Raw genomic sequence first — 25,508 nt, forward strand, 5'->3', positions numbered from 1 at the left:
GTTCTGTTTGTCAGCAGTCTCTGGGTAGCCTCTTTGGCACTAGTTCCATTTGGGCTAAGATGCCACCTGACCTCTCCTCTGATGTTTCCTTTGAGTTTTGTCTTTGGTTCTCCCTTGTGGTTCAGCCCTTTTTATTCCCTTTGTATTCTTTGATCAAATGAAGTCTTAATGGCTTTGAATTATTTGGTTATTTAAGCAACCTCTCAGAAACGCATACAGTTCTTTAAAGATTCTTAAATCTACCTGCGACCTGTCAGTGGCCGACTTTGAACTTAGTGGGTATTTTCTTCATGTGGTCACAGGATGATTTTGTGTGCTCATTGGCTCACACAATCGTGTCAAGACCACAACCTATGAAACCTTGGGAAGCCTCAGTAAACATTTGTATGCATCAGTGTTGGAGGAAGGTGACTTTGTTTGGGTCATATTTTGATTTGCTAAAGCTGATGAAATGCACTATACCAGAAATGGGCTGGCTTTAAACAGTAGGGATTTATTAGCTTACAGGTTTACAGTTTTGAGGCCGTGAAAATGTCCAAACTAAGGCATCAACAATTCCTTCTTCCTGAAGCCAGGCTGCTTCCTCTGTCACATGGCAATGCACATGGCCTGCATCTGCTGGTCCTTCTCTCCCGGGTTGCATTGCTTTCAGCTTCTGCAGTCAGCAGCCTGTTTTCTGTGTGTCTGTTCTCTTTTAGCTTCTTTCTCTCTTAGCTTCCATGAGGCTTTTTCTCTCAACTTCTCTGGGGCTGTTCCTGTCTATCATCCTCTTAGAAAGGACTCAGATGAGAAGTTTAAGACCCACCTTGAATGAAGTGGGTCACATCTCAGTTGAAATAACCTAATCAAAAGGTCTCACCTACTATAGGTCTACACCCACAGGAATGGATTAATTTAAGAACATACTTTTCTGGGATCCATAAAGTCTCCAAACCATCACAGGTCAGATTAGTGGGTGAAGAATCAGTGTTCCCTTAATGAATGGGGATAATAGTGGAAGGTGAAGTCTTCAAGACTTGAAGGTGAGCCTGCAGCTACCAGGACTTCAGTTGCCCCAAGATGGGGGAAGGACAGGAGTGGCTGACTGAATAGGTGAGGTGTTTAAAAAGGTTGTTTTTCTTTAGTAAAGAATTGATGCTTATAGGGAGGTTTGCCATTTGGGTTTTTTGGTGGTTTTTTTTTCTTTTTATTTACTTTTTTAAATTTTGATAAAATATGCATAACATAAACAGCATTTGAACCCTTTTTAAGTGTATAATTCTGTGACATTAAGTACATTGACAATGTTATGTAACCTTCAACACTATTTCCAGAGGATTTTCATCATTCCAAACAGAAACCATACCCATCAATCAATAACTTTCCTTTCTCCTTCCTCCAAGCCCCTGGAAACCACTCTTTTGCTGTCTGTCTCTGTGAAGTTGTTTATTCTAGTTATTTCATGTAAGAGAAATCATACAATATTTGTACTTTTGTGTCTGACTTATTTTACTCAGCATAATGTTTTCAAGGATCATCTATGTTTTAGCATGCATCAGCACTTCATTCCTGTTTATTGCTAAGTAATGTTCCATTGTTTGTACCTACCACACTTTGTTTATCCATTCTTCTGTTGATGGATCGCTCTACCTTTCGGCTGTTGTGAATAGTGCTACTATGATCATCCCTGTGAAAATATCTGTTCAAGCCCTTGCTTTCAACAGGGCAGTTTTAATGATTCGTAACATGTTCAGCAGCCAAACTATAGACACTTCCCTGTGGCTATATTTTTTATTTGTGTTATGTCTATTTCCATTTCTCCAAAAATTAATAAAGAGTGCAGCCACTTTCTAATTAAGCCAAAAATATCATAGGTGGATTTCCGGTATACTAGAAACCATCTCCTTGCTAACCTGCTCCTTTTTGTTTCCTGATAGAACGTCCAATCTTGGAATTTCCTTTGGAGCTGCATTTCTCTCCCTTGCCTTTATCCTGTTCGTCTGCTTTGCTGGACAGCTTTTGGTAGGTATTGCAAATATGAAATTTCTTTGAAAAGTCTGCTAATTTAAAGAAAGCTCATTCTTGCTTAAAACTTTCCAAAGCTGGCAGCTTGTTTGTTTACCATTTTAGGAGATAATGAGCTCATAAAGAAACATGAACTCTTCATGTTCACAGCCCCATAAATCAACTGAGGCAGCTCACGTACAACCAAGATTTTACTTTGAAGATTATTTTAAATGTTGGATGTGTTAAAATAAAAGCTTGAGCAAAATTTGGTTAGATCTCAGAGTTTTATTGAATCAGTTCATGAACTGGGGAGATTGCAGTCACCATGAGGTAGAGAGGAATTCTGCTGATAAAAGAGAGCAATGGACTTTTATAGACAGAAGAGCAGAGTACATTGGGAGAAAATTTTCATTGGTTAATACAGACTACATTTCCTAATCCTATAGGGTTAGTGCAGGCAGTTATTTAGCAATGAGGAAGTTAGCTGGCATAAGAATAGGGAGTTGACAGTAGCTGGTTGGGTGATGTAAAGTCTGTTTCCTGGACGAGCCAGATATTTACAGGGGATAGAAACTTACCTAAATTTAGGTGTTGCTGATGTGGGCCTTAGCACAGGCAACTCCAGTTGGGTCTAGTAGATTTTGATCCAGCCCTTGGCCAAGCCAAGGGCAGAGATAAAAATTTAAGGCATTAGCACCACTCTGAGATACCATCTGCTGGCTCTAGACGGCTTGTATGTGATTAATTCTAGCTTACAAACGTCGAAGGGTTGGTCGTTTTTGTTCTCTTCGCACTGTTGTCATTCCAGGCTGGTGGACACTAGCAAGATGGCTGGGTGAAAGCATGTAAAACTTTTAAAGGATGCAGCACACCAAGGAGACGATTTTGATTATCATGAGTAGTAAAATGCCCAATGTTCTGAGTATGCTTCTGAGACAAGGACCCCAAGACGCAAACCAACTGAAATCAAAGAGATCAAAAAACAATCTCGAGGAAGGACTTACTTGTTTGAGCATGTGGCTTGGTTGACTATTTCATGTAACTGTGTTTCAGTTTCCCCAGAAGTATTTATCCAAGTACAGCAGGTGGTATTGATGACAACATAACCTCCTCCTTCCTTAGCCAGCAAGTAGTCAAGCGCAGTACTATTTTTTAAAATAACTTTAGCTAAAGGATTTAAAGAACGTTGTTGCACAGCAATAGCTATTGCAGTGGAATTACCAATTTTTTCTACTCTTATAGATAAATTTCCAATCATGATTTCATTGGCAATAAAAGTCTAATGAAAGAGGTTTATTGGGCATCACTGACACCCCCACGTAATGTAAATTAAGTGGGGTAGCCCAGTGTGAAGTTTTGGATTTGTTATAGATTTCTAAGAGAACAAGAAGGCGTCTGAGGGTGCATTGTACCACCGCTATTCAACAGCCTATGCAGGGAGTGGCCCACTGGTAGAGGTTTCATTTCTCCATAAAGGAAAATAGACACTGGAGTGGTACAGCCTGTCCCTGGAGATAGTGAGATCATCTTTTCTGGATATATGAATGAACCATTTGCCATTTTCATTATATTGGGAGTTGCCATATCTTGCCAGGTTGCTGAGGGATGTGGGAAAGTAGGGTGCACAGCTACTGGCTATATGTTATCTTTGTTATAGGGAAAAGATGAAGGCCTTCCTGATGTTTGAGCAAATGGGAAGCAGGGGAGATCAGCTTCTGGGATATGACCTGACTCAGTAGAGACGAGAGAGGCAGAGATAGAGGGCCAGTGATATTTTGAAAGGTGGCATTTGAGAGTGATTGGTCATGGGTAAAACAGTTGGACATCTGGCATCAGGTACAAGTTGTGGTTTATGATGACAGATCCAACAATCAGTGAGATTCCCTACCCTCCTTTTGCATTGGCTTGGGAAAAATGATTGGTAGTGGTGTCTTTCCGGGCTATGGCAAGAAGGAAGCAAGACACAAGCAAGAAGAGTTTGAACATTTTTTGGTGGTAGAATTTTCTAAGCAAGATGGAAAAGGTGTGCAAAAGGGGTGTGAAAACATAGTTATGCAACAATAATTGTAGAGAACAATATGATAAGGAATGTGACAGGAATGTAGGGGTTCATGGGATCTTATTCCCTGATGTTGGGTGGAAGTTGTCTAACTCATATAGCTGTCTACTTCTTGTCCTAGTAAATTTTAGTTTTGGGTCTCTGGCTCAGTCACAGGTCCAGCTGTTGGAAGATGGAACCCTTTTAGGTTGTGCAATGTGAGCCCAAGGTTCAATCCCTTCTAATTTGACTATAGTGTCAGAAGTTAAAAGTACTTGGTAACGTCCCTTCCAGAGTGGCTCAAGAGCCGTTGATGTCACTTCCAGTTAACCCAATTGCCAAAAGTTGGGGTGTCAGGAGTGTGAGGGAGATTTGGACCTGATAATGTGTCCCTCACCTAGAGATAACCTTTTGCATAAATTGTTAGAGATTTAAAATATTGACTTATATTCTGCTTGGGGAAGCAGGGGGTTAATGTTACAATGGAGGCCAATTTATGTAGGTTTTCAAGGGGTCATACTACAGGCAGGAAGCTTGTTTTCCAAAAGATGCTCTTCAAGTGGTCATAAGGGTCATGGAAGAACTTTAGGCCAAGGTGTCCTCAGTTAATTTAGACAGTTTAAGCGTTAATTTGCTGTTTGTTCTCTCCGCCCTTCCAGAGGATTGAGGGTGGCAGGGACAAAGATAATCCTACCTTGTTTATAGACTCTTAAGGCTTTATTGACCTACCTAGTAAAATGAGTGCCTCAATTATTAGAAATAATTGAAGGCATTACCCAGGCAGGGAGTATATTTCCTAAAAGTTTTTTGGTAACTGTTACAGTATCTGTCTTATGGCAAGAAAAGGCCTCTCTCTATTGAAATGTTCTAGCCCAACTGATATAATGAATTGTCTTAACGTTGGTTTTAAAATATTGTTATTTATTACTGTGCTAGATTTATTAACACAAATGCCACATTGTTTCTGGGCAGTTGGGGTCCCCAGAGCCTCCTGTTTTGTGGGAGCACTGATGCTAGGCTTCTGACTTCAGCCTGGAGCACCTGAAGAGCAGGTGAGGTGGGTTGAAGTTCTGTTTTATAACCTTGGATGTACTGATAACTGCTCGCTCTGGCCCATGTGTTCCTGGGAAAGGTATGATGGTGAAGGTGGGAGAGTAGAAGCCCATGGTATGGTAGGCCAGAGATTGGGGGTATTGACCTTCGTTGGTCAGTTTGAGGGCTGGTATACAAAAGGCACTAAGTTAGCTTTCTCACTGGCATTTAGAGTGGATAATATGAGCAAGATCACAGGATCTAGTCTAATTTACAGGTGGGTAATAATACCATTCAGTTATCTGCATTTTATAAAGGGGATGCAAAAAAGCTCAGACAATGAATAGGAGCAGAATCTGATAACTCACAGGAATGTGCTGTAATTTTCCTTTGAAATAAAAATGTTTCATTACAGCTATTCTTCTTTCAATCAAAGATAACCTCAAAAATATTATTCTTAATTATAACATAAGGCTGGTTTCACTTGATATAGCCTGAATATTTATATGGGTGCAGCAAGAATGGCAATTTACCATATAGATAAATTTGCTTTGCTGATAGTTTTCGTAAGGAACTTCTGATTGGACTTTTAAACACCTCTCAAGGCTAGGAAGCCAAGCTAAGAACTTGACACCAGATTTCACCTGCAGTCCAGAAAACAACTTTCTTTCCTGACCTGTAAGACTGGAAATCCTGGAGCTAGGTACCAGACTGGTTTCTCCAAGAGAGTTTTGTAAGTATTGGCTTCATAAAGTCAACCTTAGTTTCCTAAAAGTGCCTGGTCACATCTGATTAAATGAGCATCATTCTTGAACATGGCATTACAATCAAAGCTTTGGTTATATAATCAGCATCTCCAATCATGTCCTGTTAACAAGGAAGACAGATTTTGATTGAACCTATGCAAATAATTATTTTGCCATGAAAATAAGAATATTCAATAAGAGTTTCCAAATTCTGGAGGGTACAGGCAGGGAGCAAAAGAGGAATGATTTAAGGGAAAAGAGTAAGGGATTTCTTGTATTGAGAAAATACGACATCAAACATTAGCAATAATCTAAAAAAAACTATAATCATTCTTTATCAGTTTATCTAGTCCTAGGTGATTAGTCCTCATTTGGTTCAGTCCTGTGTTAGCAATCTCATGACCCGTCAGCTTCTTTGCTAGAATTCTGGAATCTGGGTTTTAGCCCAGTAGCATGCGCTCAGTTATTTAAGCATTGTTATGAGAAGCCTGTGCCACAGAGCACCCGGCATAATTTTTTCTGTGGGTCTTTGAGACAGTCCTTTCTGTTGAAGATGAAGCACTCTGGCCTGCAGCTGATTGCAAGATTTTTCAGGGAAGCATCAGAATAAAAATTGTCAGTAGATGATAAAATACTTAAAATACCTATAGTTAATTTATTACTCTAATATAAAAGCTGAAGTTGTGATGAACATTCATTACAAAAGTAATGTAATTGAGAAGGAGATTTGGTTGTTTCTCTGACATGTAACATTTTACAAAAAAACTGACATTATGACCAATAACACTATACTGTTGTCATATTAATATGAGGCAGATCTGTACTAGCACATCTCATGGACATTGAGGAATTGATGAATCTTTAGGGACTTTTTTACAGTTTCTGCAATGTTTACATTAATAGCATTTGCCCATATAAATTTAACTAACAGAAGGTTGGAAAAATCCTATTTAATTTGATAACACTTCCCATGTAACTAATAGCATATCTTATAAACCTAATTATTTCTAAAACTGTAATGGAGAAGTTAGGATTTAAGGGCTGATTATGATTACTGAGTCATTAGACAGATATTCCTTTTCACTTTCTGGTATATTGGAGAAGACACCGGGGAATATGTGAAATCTCTCAACCATAATCCAGCTGCCTTGATCTCTGATAATGATTGTATAGCCTTTATCTTGTGTCCTTCTGATTATAAAAACCTTGTAACTAACCTTCACTTGTACCCATTTATCCAGTTTTTTGACTTAAAGTCTTATGATCACTAAAGCCAGCCTCTAATGTTTATTAATGAAGGGTCTTGGGTCAGCCCAGAACTAACCCAACCTAAGTCCAAATTAATTAGAGGTGATCTAATTATTGGGCATGTGCAGATTGATTACATTCTTAGTCACAGAAAATGTTGGCCTTAATATGACAATGAGCATGCTTTTACTAGTATAATAAGGCATAAGTCACTTATAGGTTAAAGTTTAAGTTACCGCACATGTCAGGCAGGCCCATTTTGGTTAGATCCAGCTTCCTTTATCAAGATAGCCTTGGAATTGGGATGGGTTAGTTCTAGGCTGACTCAAGGCCTTTCATTAATAAACACTAGGGGCTGTCTTTAGTGATTATAAGACTCTAAAGTTGAAAAACAGGATAAAATGGATATAAATGAGGGTCAGTCACAAGGATTTTTACAATCACAAGGGCACAAGATAAAATTTCTACATCATTATCAGAGATCAAGGCAGCTGGATTACGGCTGAGAGATTTCAGGTATTTCCCTTTGTCTACTCTAACATACCAGAAAGTAATAAAGGAATGTCTATATAATGACACAGTAATCATAATCATCCCTTATATCCTAACTTCTTGGTTACAACTTGAATTTTTTTAAACATTTGGTTTTAGTTCTATGAATACTTTTTTGCCATTGGGAATATTAGAAGTTGGGTTTCTTTAATTTCCAGGATTTTAGGAGCATTAAATTACATATAAGCACTTATTTATCTTTAAGCCAATTTGAGTAAAGCTCTTTTAAGAAGTTTTATACGTTAATTTGGGAATAACATCTGGAGGTAGGAAAATATTATACATCAAACATACAGACAGATAGAAATAGAGAGCTTATAGCATTAATTAAAAAAATTTTAGCCATCGGTCAGACATAAAAAAACTAAAACACAGAAAACATAATATACAAAACTCACTAGTTTGTATAAGCTATTTTCCATCTTGCAATTTCTTAGTAGATTCTGAGTACCGATTAAAACAGGCACCCCATTTCCCTTAATTCAGGAGCCTGCTTTTTCAATTGCATGTCTGAAATGAGTAATCTTATTCAACTGCTAAGATCCCCATAAGGAACACTGTAATTCTGTTATCCTTAGCCACGTTCAGCCATTTGGTTAAGTAGGCACAATAATGCCCCATAATGCTTAAACATAAAAGGTTCTGGGCTGCCAGCTGGTGGAGTGCTCTTAGAATTTGCGGGTCCCATAGCAAACCTGTAGTAAAAATGCTCCAGACCCCACAGGGGGAGGCTGGGAACCAAATCCGTTCCCTTATAAGGGTCCTTCCTACCCAGAATAATCAGCTCATTAACCCCGGGACAGGATCTCAGTGAGATCAGAGAGCTCAAATGCAGAAAGCGGGGAGCTCGGACCCAACAGAAGCTCACCCAGGACGCTGATGAGACATCAAGAAGGACAGTGAACCCAAAGGGTTCCAGCAGACACTACACCTGTCATTCAGGTTACTCACGGTCATCAGCAGTTTACTTTGGATCCCTCTGTAGCTGCCAAATTAACTGTTAAAATTAAAACTTGAGCAAAATTTGGTTAGATCTAAGAAAGTTTTATTGAATCAATTTATGAATTGGAGAGATTCCAATTGCCACAAGGTGAAGAGAAATTCCACTGAACAAAGAGAGCAATGAACTTTCATAGATGGAAAAAAGGAGTGCATTGAGAGGGAATTTCCATTGGTTAATACAGACTACATTTCCTAATGCAGGCAACTGCTTAGCAATGAGGAAGTTAGCTGGCATAAGAATAGGGAGTTGGTGATAGCTGATTAGCTGATTTAAATTCTATTTCTAGACAAGAGGGTCACTAACAGGGAATAGAAGCTTAATTAGATAACAGTTTTGCTGACATAGGACTTAGCAGGGAGCCTCTTTTGTTTATTAGATGTCATACTGCAAATTGTATTTATGTTTGTTGTTTCTCTCATTGTTTGTATCAATTCCTACAAGTTGTTTTTAGAGCTTTTGTAGCAGCAAAGACAAGTGTAAAAAAGCTTTCAGTGTACAGGAAAATTAAAATGTAAACCTAATATGTCTTTTACATCCATTTTCAAGATATAAAACTGTGGAACATTTGAAAATAGCAAATATAAAAATATCTTTTATTGCTGTTTGCACTTGAGCCAATTGCAGTGAACGCTTCAGGCTTAAAGCCTGGGTCTGGACCTAAGAATTAAAACTAAGCTTATTCCTGAATGCATGGCAAGTATTGCTAACTGGCCATAGCTCCAGGAGAGCATCCTAAGAAAGCCAACAATGGGACAGAAGTCCCAAAAAACAAGTCAATGTTTTAATTTATTCTTTTTGAAATTGGAGAGGGAGGAGTCAAAACCAGAGGCGCCGCTCTGAGCCAGCACTCAGCAAAACTCCAGAGCATCCTCAGAAGAGGCGTCAGAGAATTTTTCATCAAAATCTTAAAATCGCCATAACTTATTTTACAAAATAAACAGGAAAAATCTTTATTCATCAATGGATGCTTTTCATGTGAATTCTGGGATTATGAAAAATATTGTGGAATACTTTCATAGTTTCCACATCGCAATTTTCTCTCCTGATTAGACTTTGACAGTTCCATTTAGATGACACAGCAAGGAAGAAGGCCTCAAGTTGGCAGTGTGCCCCGTCACCTCTGAGGGTGACACCCATAAAGACTGCATTCCCTGCTGCTGGGGAGCATTTTGCTCACCCTGCATGCCTAGCTACACTCTTCATCTCTTCCTACATTGTAATCACACTTTGCTTTTGGAAAGATGTGCCGTTACTCTAAGCAGCAACATCAGTGCAGTGCACTTGGCCTCTTAAGGTCCTGGCCTTCTCTCCAAAGTCCCAGGAAGCAGGAGCCCTGGCCCCTCAACCATCTACCGCCCTCCAGCCCAACGTGAGGCTACCGTGGGGCCATCTTTGGACTTGAGATTGCAAAGTTTGTGCCTGCTTCACAGCACTGGACACTGCCTTCTATTGCTTTTAACTTTGCAAACTTTTGTGAATTTTCTTTACTATATAATAATAGTTTAGATGTTTCGAATTGGATTGAAAACTCTTCCAAGAATGCACACCACTCGAACACTTTACTCAGGTGTGCACATAACATCTCAAGTTTCTAAAATCCTGTGAAAATGTAGGGAAGCGAGGAAGGGGTGAGAATTGGCCCACTCTGAAAGACTCTGATGAACCCTTGTCGAAGTTCTAAAATGCTGAGTACATAAGGGAAGCTTGACTTTCCATGTTCATAAAATAATTCCCTTACATGGAAAAGCCCACAAGCTTTACCCTTTCTCCTAATTGCCCCCCTGAGGTCTCTTCTCTGCAGTCTGTTTCTCAAGTTTCCAGAAGGGACCCCATTGTTTGAGGTTCCACTGCACATTCAAACCTAGTTCTTTAAAGCAGTTTATTTCATTGTTCAGAGGTGGGGGGTGGGGGTGGGCATAGTATATATTTAGAGTTTCAAGCTGAACTGATTTTTTTCTTTCCACTGTCCAAAATGCTATAAAAAAGCAACACAAATCTGGAGGCTGCAAAAAGACTCTCAAGAGCAAATTTGGAATGTTCTGCTTCTATGTAATGTCTCCCCTGTTGGCCCCCGTGTAATCTGACCTCACTGTTAAGATTCTCCTAGTCCATGCTCCCCTTTGCCCAGCCTGGAGCCCCTAACGGCTGCCCTGCCCGGACACCCCCAGCTGCACCTTCCCTCCTGTGCCAGTTTGGATGTATTGTGTCCCCCAAAACGCCATGTTCTTTAATACAATCTTGTGGGGGCAGATGTATCAGTGTTGATTAGTTGGAATCTTTGGATTAGGTTGTTTCCATGGAGATGTGACCCACCCAACCATGGGTGGTAACTCTGATTAGATTATTTCCATGGAGGTGTGGCCCCGCCCATTGAACATGAGTCTTGATTAGTTTACTGGAGCCCTGTAAGAGCTCGGACAGAAGGAACTCAGTGTTGCAGCCGAGAGAGGCATTTTGGAGATGGCCATTGAAAGCAGACTTTTGCTACTCCAGACTTTACTTGGGAAAAACTTAAGAGAACACCCCCAGATGCTTAAAGAGAAACATCCTGGGAGGAAGCCATTTTGAAACCAGAACGTGGAGCAGGTGTCAGCCACGTGCCTTCCCAGCTGACAGAGGTTTTCTGGGCGCCATCCATGTTCTTCAGTGAAGGTTACCTATTGTTGATACCTTTGTTTGGACACTTTTTTGACCTTAGGGCTGTAAACTTTGTAACCAAATAAACCCCCTTTACAAAAGCCAATCCATTTTACATTCTGGCAGCATTAGCAAACCAGAACACCTCCCCTCTCAGGGGCTTCCCCAGATCCCGGCAACCCACACAACAGATGCTAGAAGGTTCCTATTAACACTGTGGTCTCTCAAAAAGAAAACGTCCCAGCTGCAGATGAACCGGTGCCCACCTCCACCTCGCAATAAGCTTGCGGATTGTCTAAGTGGCCATGAAGGCTGCATTTGTAGAGATTCGGTCTCTCTAAAGAAGTCCCCCCACAATGGCCACCTGTGATCTTTAGTCCAGATGTAATCCTTGAAAATGTTAAGGAAGAATGTTTGCAATGGTTTTGCTGTGAGTGTTATTTCAATAATATATTCTGTTGGCTGTTTAAGCTATTCTGTGAAGATTTTGTTAGCAGTCAACATCAAATCTCTGTAGCCAATCTCACAAGGCTTTAAGAGACCTTTGTATTTAACCCCTCAAATTCAGTTTTTTAAAAAAAGTATGTCCCCAGTGTTCTACAACGATCATGCGGAAATATTGCTGCATCCTAATTGCTTATTCCCTAGGCTCTTAGAAAACTACCAATTGGGTGATGTTTTACCATTATTTGGATTAATTTATGGATTAAATAAGAGTTTATAAAAGAGTGCTTCTACCTCAGGAATATTGTCTATTAACATATGTTAAACCTTGTGAATGCTTAAATGCCAAATACTAAAACACCAGTATTAAATTCTCTGTATGAAGAATTAAAGTAAATTACTTATGTAAAGGAAGTCAAGAAAAGGTACACATGACTGATACTTTCTCCCAAGAGCTTTTTGCCTTTGTTACCCTTATGTCACCCACATAATAAAAATGCTTGGCCATGTTTGATGCAAAGGGAACAAAAGATCAGAACTGGCACACACAAAAAAATAAGAGTTGTAATGAAATGGGATTTTCACCCCTTTTGGTAGAAAGCCGTACAGATATATAGTAACACATTCTGGAAAATATTTCTTACTACCGTTATTTCTATGAGAAGCCTAGTCTGCTCCTTTCCCTGCCCCACCCCCTGCCCACCATGTCGCTCCCTCTCTGTGCTTATCCATGTGGATGGACTCAGCAGTGGCTCACCTTCCAGAAACTTCCGGAGTCCAACCTGTGGATGTGTCTTCTCTGGGCATGATGGGACTTAGGATGTGTACTGCATAGTTTAGCACTCAATTATTGCAACATCTCATTTGATCTCCAACATTTTATGTGGGTGTAATGCTTGTTTCCCCTTATATAGAGAGGGTTCCTCAAGACAGGAATTGATTCCTAGGCTTGCTTTCTGTCCCCACAGAACCAGGGACAATGCTGGTCCCATAAGTGTGTTTAATAAGCATTTGCTAAGTCAAGACCACTTGACTTCTCATATCATTTGCACATCTTTTTTTTACTTCCTGTGCATGTCTGGCTCCACATAGCACTTCTCTGGTCCCACCGACACCCCCCATCCTCAGGCAGAGTTAGGCACACCCTAACTGCCCCTTACTCTTTCCAACCCTAGAGGTCCTAACATTGAGGACAGGAGCTCTGTGTAAATGGCTGTGTGACTGAATGGTGCATTGCAATCATTTGCTTATATGCCCTGTTGTATGAGTTTCCTATCACTGGTATAACAGATTATCACTAACTTAGTGGCTTACAACAATGCAGATTTACTGTCTTACAGTTCTGGGGGTCAGAGGTCCAGAATGGCTCTTTCTGAACTAAAATCAAGGCATCAGCAGGGCTACATTCCTTCTGGAGGCTCTGAGGGAGAATCCCTCTCCTTTTGCAGCTTCTTGAGGTTGACTACATTCTTTCACTCCAGGTCCCCTTCCATCCAGACATTCCATCCAGAACTTCCCCTGACTGTAGAAGGCAGCTCAGTCAAGTTGTGCTGCCTGGGGCAAGGGATTGGTGGGGTCAGCAATGGCTGGCCAAGTCTACACTGCCTCACTCGGACTTGGACCCTCCTGCCTCCATCTTCCACTTGTAAGGACAATAGTGATGACATCTGGTCCACCCATAAAATCCAGGATTGTCTTCCCACCTCAGGGTCAGCTGATTAGCAGCCTTCGTTCCCCCTTTCCACATAACCTGCATATTCACAGGTTCCAGGGATTAGGACACGGGCCTCTTCGGAGAGCCTTATCCCACTGACCTTGCCTGCGATTCCCTGATTCTGCATGCATCAGGCTGTCTCCTTGATTGGAAGTCATCTGCTAATCGCAGAGCCACTCCGAAGAGCCCACCTTTTCTACTCCCCATCCCCCTAGTGCTAGCTGCTGGGACTTCCTATTTTCCATGATCATTTCTATTCTTTTAGGTGGAAAGGTGATCAGTGAGTTGGCTTCTGCCCTGTTTGGTTGATTGTAGTACTTTGGGCACTTTAAACACTAGACGAATATTTAATCTCCAGAAGCCTGAAGGAGTGTTGGGTTGTATCCAAATGCACTTTCCTAGCACCACTGCTCAGAAAATGCCCCACCCCATCCTCCCCCAGACCTGACTTCTTCCTGACTCGCGGCTCCCACTTGCTCTGAATTCAGCTCACCATCTCCGCATCCCTGTTCCAGCATGCTGCCAAGCTGCATGACCTCCTGCCTCCTGCCTGCTGCAGTGCCCTTCTGCTGGTGAGAGCCGCTGCATCTCCTGTGAGCCAGCTGCCACCATGAGGTACTTAGCTTTCTGCCTCATGTGCTGGTCAACATTTTGGAATTGTAAACCTGAGGGCTGAGTTTGCCAGGATTGCAGTACCAAAGTACCAAAGACTGGTTGGCTGCAATAACAGGAATTTATTGCCTCCCAGTCTTGGAGGCTTGAAGTCCAAAATCAAGATGTTGGCAGGATCACAGTTTCTCTGAAGTCTGTAGCGTTCTGGCGGTGGCTTGCTGGCCACCCATCACTAAGCCTCTGCCTCCATCACGTGGCCATCCATCTCTTTCTGTCTCCTTCTCTCCTCCTACTACTATGTCCAAATTCCCTCTACTTTTAGGACTCCAGGCATATTGGATTAGGGCCACCCTCATTCAGGGTGGCCTCACCTTAACCAATAATATCTTTCAGAGATTCTGTTTACAAATGGATTTACATCCATAGGTTTGGGGGTCAGTACTTGAACCTTTGTGGGGGGGCATGATTCAATCCATAACAAGAGCAGAAAGAGAACCCTGAGATAACCTTCCTCCCCTCATTTTGTGACTGAGGGACCCAGGGCTCCAGAGGTGCCATACATTTAAATGAGCAGTCAATGTTTTAATAGCATACCCATTTCTAATGATTTAGAATAAAACTTTCTCTCCACCAATAAATAATGCAGAATTGGAAGATGAGGGAATTTTAATCAGATCTCTTGAGGATGGATATGGAAATAGTGGACCATGATTATGATCATGATGGATATAAAATGTGTAAAGGCTCCCTGTCCTGGGGGAAGATACATTTGGGATCAATCCAAACTGCTTATGACCAGCAAGACACTCATGAGTGGTTTTGTATCCAACATCTGCACAGATTATAATTAATAAATATTATATTAAATATTACTACTTGCTATGCTGGGCAGTTCATATGTGCCAGCTCATTTGTCCTCATCGGAGCCCTTTGAGCGAACACCCATTCTGCAAATAGTGAAATGGAGGCTAACAGCAGCTAATATATATATATATATATATATATATATATATATATATATATAAAATATATATTATATATATATTCTATATATGTTCTATATATATATATATATAGAATATATATATATTCTATATATAGCCAGTAGGGATGGAGACAGACTTGGAACCAAGCCTTGGAGCCCATATCATTGGAAGCAGGTTGCAGGGGGCACCCAAGTTTGTGTGGATAGAGTTCCCAGCAGCCATGGGCCCAGCAGTAGGCAGTGATGTTTGTGTTCATGTTTATGGAGTGTGGCACTGTGGTTGCCTTTTTATCACTACTAAGCTTCCATTATCAAAATCACGTTAGTAAGTAAAGATGACTTCACCTAGTATCTCTTTCTATTCACCTCTTATCTAGTTCCCTAATTGTGGTGGTTTGGAGCTGGGTGTACCCCCAGGAAAACATTTTCTTAACCTTAGTCCATTTCTGTGGGTGTGAGCCCATTGTAAGTAGGGCTTTCTAATGAGGTTACTTCAGTTATGGTGTGGTCCACCTTGATTGGTTTGGATCGAATCCTATTACGAGATTCCTTTAGAGGCAGAATGAAATTCAAACAGATAGAAAGCCATGGGAGGCAAGAAGCTGGAAGTCGACAGAACCCAGAAAGAAAAGGCAGAGGCCAGGAGAGGCCACCAATGTGCATGGCCAAGTGACAGAGGAGCCCAGCACCAAGGATTGCTGGCAGCCAGCCCCAGAACACCAGTCATCAGGAAGAAAACATTGCCTAATGATGCCTTGATCTGAACTTTTTTCCAAGCATCAAAACCATGAGCCATTAAATTCCTTTTGTTTAAGCCAAATCATGGAATGATATATGCTTGAGAAGCCAAGGAAACTAAAACACTAATATAATTATTCAGCAGTTGCTCCATTTTATTTAGAACTGAATTCTGGGTAAAGTGTAACTCCATCTTAAAAGACATTTGAAAGCCCCACCCCATCAAGATGGCGGAGTGAGAAGCTTCAGAGCTCCATCCCTCCATAGAATCTTTGAACAACAAGCAAAAACTGGCAGAAACATCTTTTTCAAAGCTCCAGAGAACAGTTAAAGGACTGCAGTAACATGGTGGGCACCAAATCAAGAAAACAGAACTTAAAAGTTACTTAAAGACTTACCTCCATAGGGAGCAGAGTAACCCTCATGCACATATTGCGAGCATGATGGATGACCCAGTCTCTCAGGTAGTGGCCTGAGGGTCTGAACCAGGATGCCCATTGCAGGCTTTCCCTGACTGTAGAAGGCAGCTCACAGAGCTCTCCTAAAGAACATTGTGAAACAGCAGTCAAGTTGTGCTGCCTGGGGCAAGGGATTGCTGGCTGTATGCCTGAGGCCATGAAAAACTGTTTCCTAGGGAAGAGAAGATATTCATGTAAACGGGAATTACTAGAGCAACGCACATGCCCAAGATAAGGAAGGTCCCTGCACTTTGGCCTCAAGCCATTTTCTAGACTCATTGTATGGATTAATTTGAAGGAGAGCACAGGTCAATCTGCAAAGACTGATTAAGGTATTTTGGGGTTCCCCCCTTTTTTTGTTTGCTTCTGGAATTCAAGGAAAGTTCTATAATAACACTAGCTAGACACAAGCTTAAGGAACTGACACCTCAGAATATAAATTATGTTGATAAAATATTAATATAACAAAATGTCCAGGTGTTGAGAAAAGATTACACATAGAAATAAGAGATGATGGCCCAGGCAAAGGAGAAGATTAAAGCATTAGAAGCCATCAACTGGAAGGGCCAGACCTAGGATATACCAGACAAAAACTTTTTTATAAAGGTCCTAAATATGCTCAAAGAGCTAAAGGAAAACATGGAAAAAGAACTAAAGACAGTCAAGAAAATATACACAAAGAGAATATCAACTGAGATGGAATTATGAAAAGGAACCAAATAAAGCTGAAGATCCCACTAACAGAAATTTTTGAATCCTTAGAAGTAATGGACCTGGCAGAAGAAAGAATCAGTGAACTTTAAGAGAAGACAATTGAAATCATCCAGTCTAAGTAGGAGAAAGAAGAATGGATGAAAGTGAACAGAACCTAAGGAACCTGCAGGACACCATCAAGCATACCAGTATACACATTATGGGATTCCCAGAAGGAGAAGAAAGAGATAAAGGGGTATGGGGAATATTCAAAAAATAATGACCTAAAACTTCCCAAATTTAGTGAAAGCCATGAATATACACATCCAACAAAATAACAAACTTCATACTGGATAAACCCAAATGGATCTACAGTACAACATACTATAATCAAACAGTCAAATGCCAAAATAAAGTGAGAGTTCTGAAAGTCACAGAAGAGAAGTTATATGTGACATACAAGGGAGGCTCAATAAGATTAAGTGTCAGTTTCTCATCAGAAATGATAGAGGCCATGTTCTAGTTTGCTAATGCTGCAGAATGCAAAACACCAGAGATGGATTGGCTTTTATAAAACGGGGATTTATTTCGCTACACAGTTACAGTCTTAAGGCCACAAAGCGTCCAAGGCAACACATCAGCAATCGGGTACCCTCACCGGAGGATGGCCAATGGCCTCCGGAAAACCTCTGTTAGCTAGGAAGGCAGCCGGCGTCTGCTCCAAAGCTCTGGCCTCAAAACGGCTTTCTCCCAGGACGTTCCTCTCTAGCAAGCTTGCTCCTCTTCAAAACATCACTCCCAGCTGCACTCCCTTCCTTCCCCCGAGTCAGCTCATTTATGTAGCTCCACCGATCAAGGCCCACCCTGAATGGGTGGGGCCATGCCTCCATGAGAACATCTCATCAGAATCATTGCCCGCAGCTGGGTGGGGCACATTCCAAGCAAATCCAACCATCACCAAAACACCTGCCCCACACAAAACCACAAAGATAATGGCATTTGGGGGACACAATACACTCAAACTGGCACATTCCACCCCCTGAACCCCAAAATGACATTATCTTTCCAAATACAAAATATATTCATTCCATCACAATATCACAAAAACTTAAATCATTTCAGTAACAAAAGTTAAGTACAAAATCCCATCAAAATCAGTTTAGGCTTGGTCAGTTCTAAGGCATAATTCCCCTCTAGCTGTGGATCTGTGAACCTAGAACAAGTTATGTGCTTCCGATATACAAAGGAGAGACATTCATAGGATAAACATTTACATTGCCATAAGGAGAAACAGTAAGGAAAACAGGGTTAACAGGAGCAAAACAGTTCCTAAAACCCACAGGACAAAGTCCATTAGATTTCAAAGTCCGAGAGTCATTTACAGAACAATGTTGCATCCTTGGGGCTTGAGAGAGTGGGAGCCTAACCCTTCCCAAGGGCCTTTTCTGCAGCCCGTTCCTCTCCAAACACTTAGGTGAGTGCTCCAACATTTCCACACATTGGGGAGACCACCTTCTCGGCCCTACCCTCCTCAAACATCGGGGCAGCTCCCGGATTCCCTTCCATCTCCGGGGCACACGCTCAACCCCTTCCGAACAGTGTGGTGGCAGCCAGGCTCTCCCCAATTCCCTGGAAATGTGCTCCACCCTCTTTGGGACCTGAGGTGGCAAAACTCTTCCAGAGCATCCAGGCGGAAAGCCCGCCCTCAACCTCCAGGGCAAACTCACCCTTTCCATGCATGTGGGCTGCTCCGCTCTCCCAGCCCTAAACCTCTTGACTCCAGACCTCAACCTCCATGGCTCTGTCTTTGAAGAAATTTTTCCTTTAATTTTTTCCTTGTCTGTCTCCTCCAGTCCAGACCGGCAATGGCTCCGTCTATAAAGATCTCGCAAAAATTCTGTTGGCTTTGCATGAAGCATGCAGGGGTCAAAGCCATCAGACAATAGGAGTTTCCACAAATCCTTTCTGCTTAACTCCTTATCCAATCTTGGCTTGTCCTCAGGTTGGGCTGTAGCTTCTGGGATTCTACCCACTGGAAGCCCGTAATTTTCCAAGCCATCAACTTCTGGTTTCTTTGAACCCAAGAGTTCAGTTCTAAGTTTATCTCTCTCTGCTCGCATTTTACTATAAGCTGCAAGGAGAAGCCAGGATACGTCCTCCACACGTAGTCTGGAGATCTCCTCAGCTAAGTATTCCAAGTTGTTGCTTCCAGATTCTTCCTTCCATCTGACACCAGGACTCAATTTTGCCAAATTCTCTGCCACTTTAAAACAAGGATCGCCTTTCTTCCAGTTTACAACACATTCATCATTTCTGTTCAAGTCCTCATCAGAAGTATCTTTAGAGTCCATATTTCCACAAACAGTCTCTTTAAAGCAGTTTTGGCCTTTTCTATCAAGCTCCTCACAACTCTTCCAGAAATTCTCCCTTATCCATTTAAAAAGCCATTCCAACATGTTTGGTATTTGCAAACTCAGCAGCAAAAGCACCCCACTTCTCTGGTACCAAAATCTGTTCTAGTTTGCTAATGCTGCAGAATGCAAAACACCAGAGATGGATTGGCTTTTATAAAACGGGGATTTATTTTGCTACACAGTTACAGTCTTAAGGCCACAAAGCGTCCAAGGCAACACATCAGCAATCGGGTACCCTCACCGGAGGATGGCCAATGGCCTCCGGAAAACCTCTGTTAGCTAGGAAGGCAGCCGGCGTCTGCTCCAAAGCTCCGGCCTCAAAACGGCTTTCTCCCAGGACGTTCCTCTCTAGCAAGCTTGCTCCTCCCAAGTCAGGGAGGAGGAAGGAAGTGCAGCTGGGAGTGATGTTTTGAAGAGGAGCAAGCTTGCTAGAGGTTTTCCGGAGGCCATTGGCCATCCTCCGGTGAGGGTACCCGATTGCTGATGTGTTGCCTTGGACGCTTTGTGGCCTTAAGACTGTAACTGTGTAGCAAAATAAATCCCCGTTTTATAAAAGCCAATCCATCTCTGGTGTTTTGCATTCTGCAGCATTAGCAAACTAAGACAGGCCATAAGGCCATGGAAAGACATATTTAAAGTAATGAAATAAAAAAGAAATTCCACCCAAGAATTCTATATCTGGCAAAACTATCTTTCAAAAATGAGGGAGAAGGAGGGGGCAAGATGGTGGCATAGACAGGAGTGGAATTTAGTTAGTCCACTGGAACAACTAATGAACAACAGGAAAAACTAGTAAATAATATGGAATAACTGCTGGAGGACAACCATGACTGTCCACACATTGTACACCAACTTGGATTGGGAGGAATGCCTGAGATTGCAGTATAAAATCTGTAAGTAAAAACTGAAGAACTGTGCCAGGAGCCCCCTCTCCCCATGACAGGCTTAGCTGCAAAACCTTGCTGTGGTAGAAAGCAGCACTCTCCCAACTAGTGAGTATAGCTCAACAGAGCTCCAACTGGGGTTTTAATTAACAGATATGGACTGCTGAATACAAGCTGCAAACCCGCAACAAGCAGACAGGGGCTTTTAGTGATGGGTAACCTTAAAGAACCAGAAGACTCATCTGTCCCAGAAGAGGGAGCCCTGAAGACCAGATGTTACCTCTGGCTGATGAATGAAACTGGGGGCCGTGTACTGTCTCTAAAAGGGGGATTCCTGTCCCTTTTTTTCTCTCAACCTGAGGGGCTCAGAGGAGAAAGCCTCAGCCATTTTCAGTTCTCAGTGCTCTGACCCAGACAGGGGTGAAGATAACAGAGTCAGAGAGACAATTCAAATGCAGATGATAACTCCCTAAGGGGTGTATCTTCCCTAAGAGTAAGGAGGTGGGCCCAGCTTTCCCTTCAGAACCAGACCCCAGAGCTTGGGGGAAAACAGCCACAACAGAAACTGAAGGGGCCACATCTCCTTACTCCAGTCAGGAATAACAGGCTGACAGATGCTACCTGTTGGTCAGGTTAGGAAAAGCACAGTGACTGAAGCTCTCACAGGAAAGTCTGTCATTCCTCTAAGATACACCCTGAATATAACCCCATTCTGAGACCTGAACCCATTCTGGTCTGGGAAAATCTGACTGGGGTAACCAAGGATAGCAGATGCCTAGACAACAGAAAACTACAATCTGTACTAGGAAAAATGAAGATATGGCCCAGTCAAAGGAACAAACTTAGCACCTCAATCAAGATATAGTTGAGATATTATTTCACTTTAGTAAAAAATCTATTAAAGATTTTCAAATATGCTAAATCAAATCAAAAACCAAATCAACAAGTTCAGGAAAGATATAACAAAAGAGATAAAGGCTATAAAGAAAACACTGGGTGAATATAAAGTTGTAATCAAAAGTTTGAAAAAACAACTGGCAGAATCTATGGAAATGAAAGGCACAACACAAGAGATGAAAAGCACAATGGAAACATACAATAGCAGATCTCAAGAGGCAGAGGAAAACACTCAGGAACTGGAGAACAAGACACTTGAAATCCTACACACAAAAGAACAGATAGGAAAAGAATAGAAAAATATGAGCAATGCCCCTGGGAACTGAATGACAACATGAAGTGCATGAATGTGTCATGGGTGTCCCAGAAGGAGAAGAGAAGGGAAAAGGAGCAGAAGCAATAATAGAGGAAATAATCAATGAAAATTTCCCAACTCTTCTGAAAGACATAAAATCACAGATCTAACAAGTGCAGCATACCCCAAATAGAATAGATGTGAATAGACCTACACCAGGACACTTAATAATCAGAATATCAAATATCAAAGACAAAGAGAGAATCCTGAAAGCAGCAAGAGAAAAGCGATCCATCACATACAAAGGAAGCTTGATAAGACCATGTGTGGATTTCTCAGTAGAAACCATGGAGGCAAGAAGGAAGTGTTGTGATATATTTAAGATACTGAAATAGAAGAACCACCAACCAAGAATCCTGTATCCAGCAAAACTGTCCTTCACATATGAGGGAGAGTTTAAAATCTTCACTGACAAACAGACAATGAGAGAGTTTGTGAACAAGATACCTGCACTATAGGAAATACTAAAGGGAGCACTACAGACAGATAGGAAAAGACAAGAGTGAGAGGTTTGGAGCAGAATTTTGGGTGATGGTAGCACAACAATGTAAGTACACTGAATGAAGATGACTGCGAGTATGGTTGAAAGAGGAAGGTTAGGAGCATGTGGGACACCAGAAGGAAAGAGGAAAAATAAAGACTGGGACTGTATACCTCAGTGAAACCTAGAGTGCTCAAAAGTTGTGATAAAATATGCAAATATGTTTTTACATGAGGGAGAAAAAATGAATGTCAACCTTGCAAGGTGTTAAAAATAGAGTGGTATTGGGGGAAAAATACCATCAATGCAAACTAGAGCCTATAGTTAACAGAAACATTGTATTGTGCCTCCTTTAATGTAACAAAGGCAGTATACCAAAGCTAAATGCCTTTAAGAGGGGGACATAGGAGGGTTATGGGACTTTTGGCATTGGTGATGTTGTCTGATCTTTTTTTCTACTTTAGGTTAACCCTATCATCCTTTTGTTGCTTTTTAGCTGTCATGGGTTTTTTTCTTTCTTTCTTTTTCTTTTTCTTGTGTCTCTCTACCTTCTTTGACTCTTCCTTCTTCTTTGTGGAAGAAATGGAGATGTCCTTATATACATAGTGTTGATGGTGGTGAATACATAAATATATGACTATACAGGGAACCATCAATTGTTTACTTAAGATGAAATGTATGGTTGGTGAACAAAACTGTCTTTTAAAAAAATGGGTTGGTGAAGAAAACTTGAGGGCACTACATTGAGTGAAATGTCAGCCACATAAGGACAAAGATTGCATGGTCTCACTGATATGAACTAATTATAATATGTAAACTCATAGACAAGAAATATAAGTTACCAGAATATAGAATGAGGTTAAAGAATGGGAAGCAGTTGCTTATTATGAGCAGAATGTTTTCAACTAGGTTGAACTGAAGTGTTTGGAAATGGACAGAGGTGATGGTAGCATGTTATTAGCATAACTAACAGTGCTGAATGATATGTGAATGTGGTGGAAAGGGGAAGCTTAGAGTCATGTATGTCACCAGAAGGAAAGTTGGAGGTTAAAAGATAGGAAGGTATAAAACAGTGGATCTTGTGGTGGACAATGTCCGTGATTAACTGTACAAATATTAGAAATCTCTTTCATGAACTAGAACAAATGTATGACACTATAACCAGAAGTTAATAATAGAGGGGTATATATGGAAAAAATATACCTATTGCAAACTATGTACTACAGTTAGTAGTATTTTAACATTCTTTCATCAATAGTAACAAATGTACTATACCAATACTATGAATCAATAATGGAGGGGGTTGGTTAGGGGTATGGGAGGATTTGAGTTTTCTATTTTTGTCTTGATTTCTTTTCTGGAGTAATGAAAATGTTCTAAAAATTGAAAAAAAAATAATTGTTGTGGTGGATGCACAGCTGTATGATGGTACTGTGGGCAACTGATTGTGCATTTTGGATCTTTTGCTAATTGTATGATATGTGAACAGTCTCAATAAAATTAAATTTAAAAATATTACTAAGGGCAGATAGTCCCATCTTCTGGGTATTTCTGAAGCTGCCCAATAAATATTAATCAAAGTAAATAATTCCAAAAAAAAAAAAATGAGAGAGAGATTAAGATATTCCCAGATGAACAAAAGCTAAGGGAGTTTGTCACCACTAGACCAGCTGTTCTTGAGATTCTAAGAAATTTCTTGCAGGTGTAAAGGAAAGGACAATATAGACAATAGATTGAATCCATATGAAGAAATAAATTTTCTTAAAGAAAATTTATAAATAATAAATTAATTAAACAATAGGAATAAATATATGTGAGAGTACTATTGTATTTTGGGTTTCTAACTCCACTTTTTACTTTCCTTAAGATCTAAAAGGCAAATGCATAAAATGTAATAACAAATTAGATTTTTGGGACTTATATAGAAACGTAATTTGTGACAAGAACTACGTAAAGATGGGGAGATGGAAGGTACAGAAACATAATTTGTGTATAATATTTAAGTTAAGTCGGTATCTGTTCCAGTTTGCTAGTGCTGCCATTATGCAAAATACCAGAAATAGACTGGCTTTTATAAAGGGGATTTATTAGGTTACAAATTTACTGTTCTAAAAGTGTCCAAACTGAGGCATCAACAAGAGGATACCTTCATTGAAGAAAGGCCAATGGCATCTGGAACAGCTCTGTCAGCTAGGAAGGCACATGGCTGGCATCTGCTGGTCCTTTGCTCCTGGATTCTGGCTTCAAAATGGCTTTCTCCAAAATGTCCCTGGGCTTCTGTCTCTCTTAGCTTCTCTCTCTCAGCCTTTGTGCGTCCTTGCTTGTTTTCCCAGGGTATTTCTCTCTAAGCATCTGGGGGTCCTCTCTTACTTCTCTGGGGCAAACTCTGGGCTTCATTTCTTGACTTAGCATCTCCAAATGTCTGTCTTTCTGCATCTTCAAGCGTCTGGGTCTGTGTTGGTTTTTAGCTTCTTCCAGGTGCCAACTCTAAGAATAACCTCCAGTGTCCGGCGCTGCCCCGCTCGGTCCCCGGTTCCCGGCCGGCGAGGGGAAACAGGGAAGGAGAGAGAGAGATGCAGACTGCGCGAACTAACCTGGTCATGAATCACGACTCGAACCACACGGCAGTTGTGAAAGCAAGCCCTTTACTACAGCTAGATGAACATTCTGTGTTACTGGTTCCCACACGGGGCACGGCGCCTCGTGGGAGAGCAGCCTCGATGTGGCCGTCAGGCACGGCTCCTTGTGGGCTGTCTCACCCTACCCCGTCCGGGTAAGACCTTTTATACACAATTAACAACCAATAAGCTTCTAGGCTAGTATCGCGTATACAGGATTTCGATTGGTAGGAGCGGGTGGCGGATACATGCGTCACTATGCGGAAACAGGATGCAGGCGCCATCTTGGCTCACTCGATGGGCGGGGGTAACTCTAGAGCAGGCTGCAGCGCATATGCTAGGCCCGATTCGGGAGGCGGCTTTCCACAATCTTGCTTTATTTATTGTGAATATTAACAAGTCATTTCACATATATAGACTTCAGAATCCAAATATGCCAATGCCAGTAGGTTTCTAAATCCTTTCCAACTATTGTGTTCATACATTTCATATTACTTGGAACCTTCTGTCTTTGTCTCAGGTAAAGTACTGCATATCAATAAAAAAATTTCCAAACTAAAAATTAAAAGAGCTATAAGAAACAGAGAATATTTACTAGAAGAAAAAGTGGAGATAATGTTCTTGAAACAATAAATGCCAGTTTTTCTTCCCTTGCACAATTCATGGCCCAATGTGACACCTGTTCTCTCTGCTGCATATTTCTCCATCTTGTCTCATGATTCTTTTTCAAATTGCAATTATTATTTTTCATTTTTCACTGGAGCAAACATTGGAATCTTTCTGCTCTAAATTATCCAAAATGATCACGTTTTACCTCTGATGCTGGAACGAAGAATTGGACCTTAAGGTCTTAGCTAATCATTCCATTTCCACACGTGAAATAAATCTATTCACCAATTAAATGAGAAAATTTGAGAGTATCATTAAATTAATAATTCATTACAATTAGTTCAATCACATTTCATAATTTATA

General features: G+C 41.0%; 1 protein-coding gene across 2 annotated transcripts in view; it reads left to right on the top strand.

Moving 5' to 3' along the window:
• The window catches only part of ADCY2 (adenylate cyclase 2), a 510,848-nt gene that overhangs the window by 373,954 nt on the left and 111,386 nt on the right, over positions 1-25,508 (top strand). For both annotated transcript variants that reach the window (XR_005210959.1, XM_037799254.1), the window contains exon 15: positions 1,917-2,001. Coding sequence is in view for 1 of the 2 variants with exons in the window: in XM_037799254.1 (XP_037655182.1) it covers positions 1,917-2,001 (85 nt within the window). In the remaining variant the exon portion in view is untranslated. The remainder of the gene's footprint in view (positions 1-1,916; positions 2,002-25,508) is intronic.

Source organism: Choloepus didactylus, chromosome 11, assembly GCF_015220235.1.
Source record: "Choloepus didactylus isolate mChoDid1 chromosome 11, mChoDid1.pri, whole genome shotgun sequence".
NCBI lineage: Eukaryota > Metazoa > Chordata > Mammalia > Pilosa > Megalonychidae > Choloepus > Choloepus didactylus.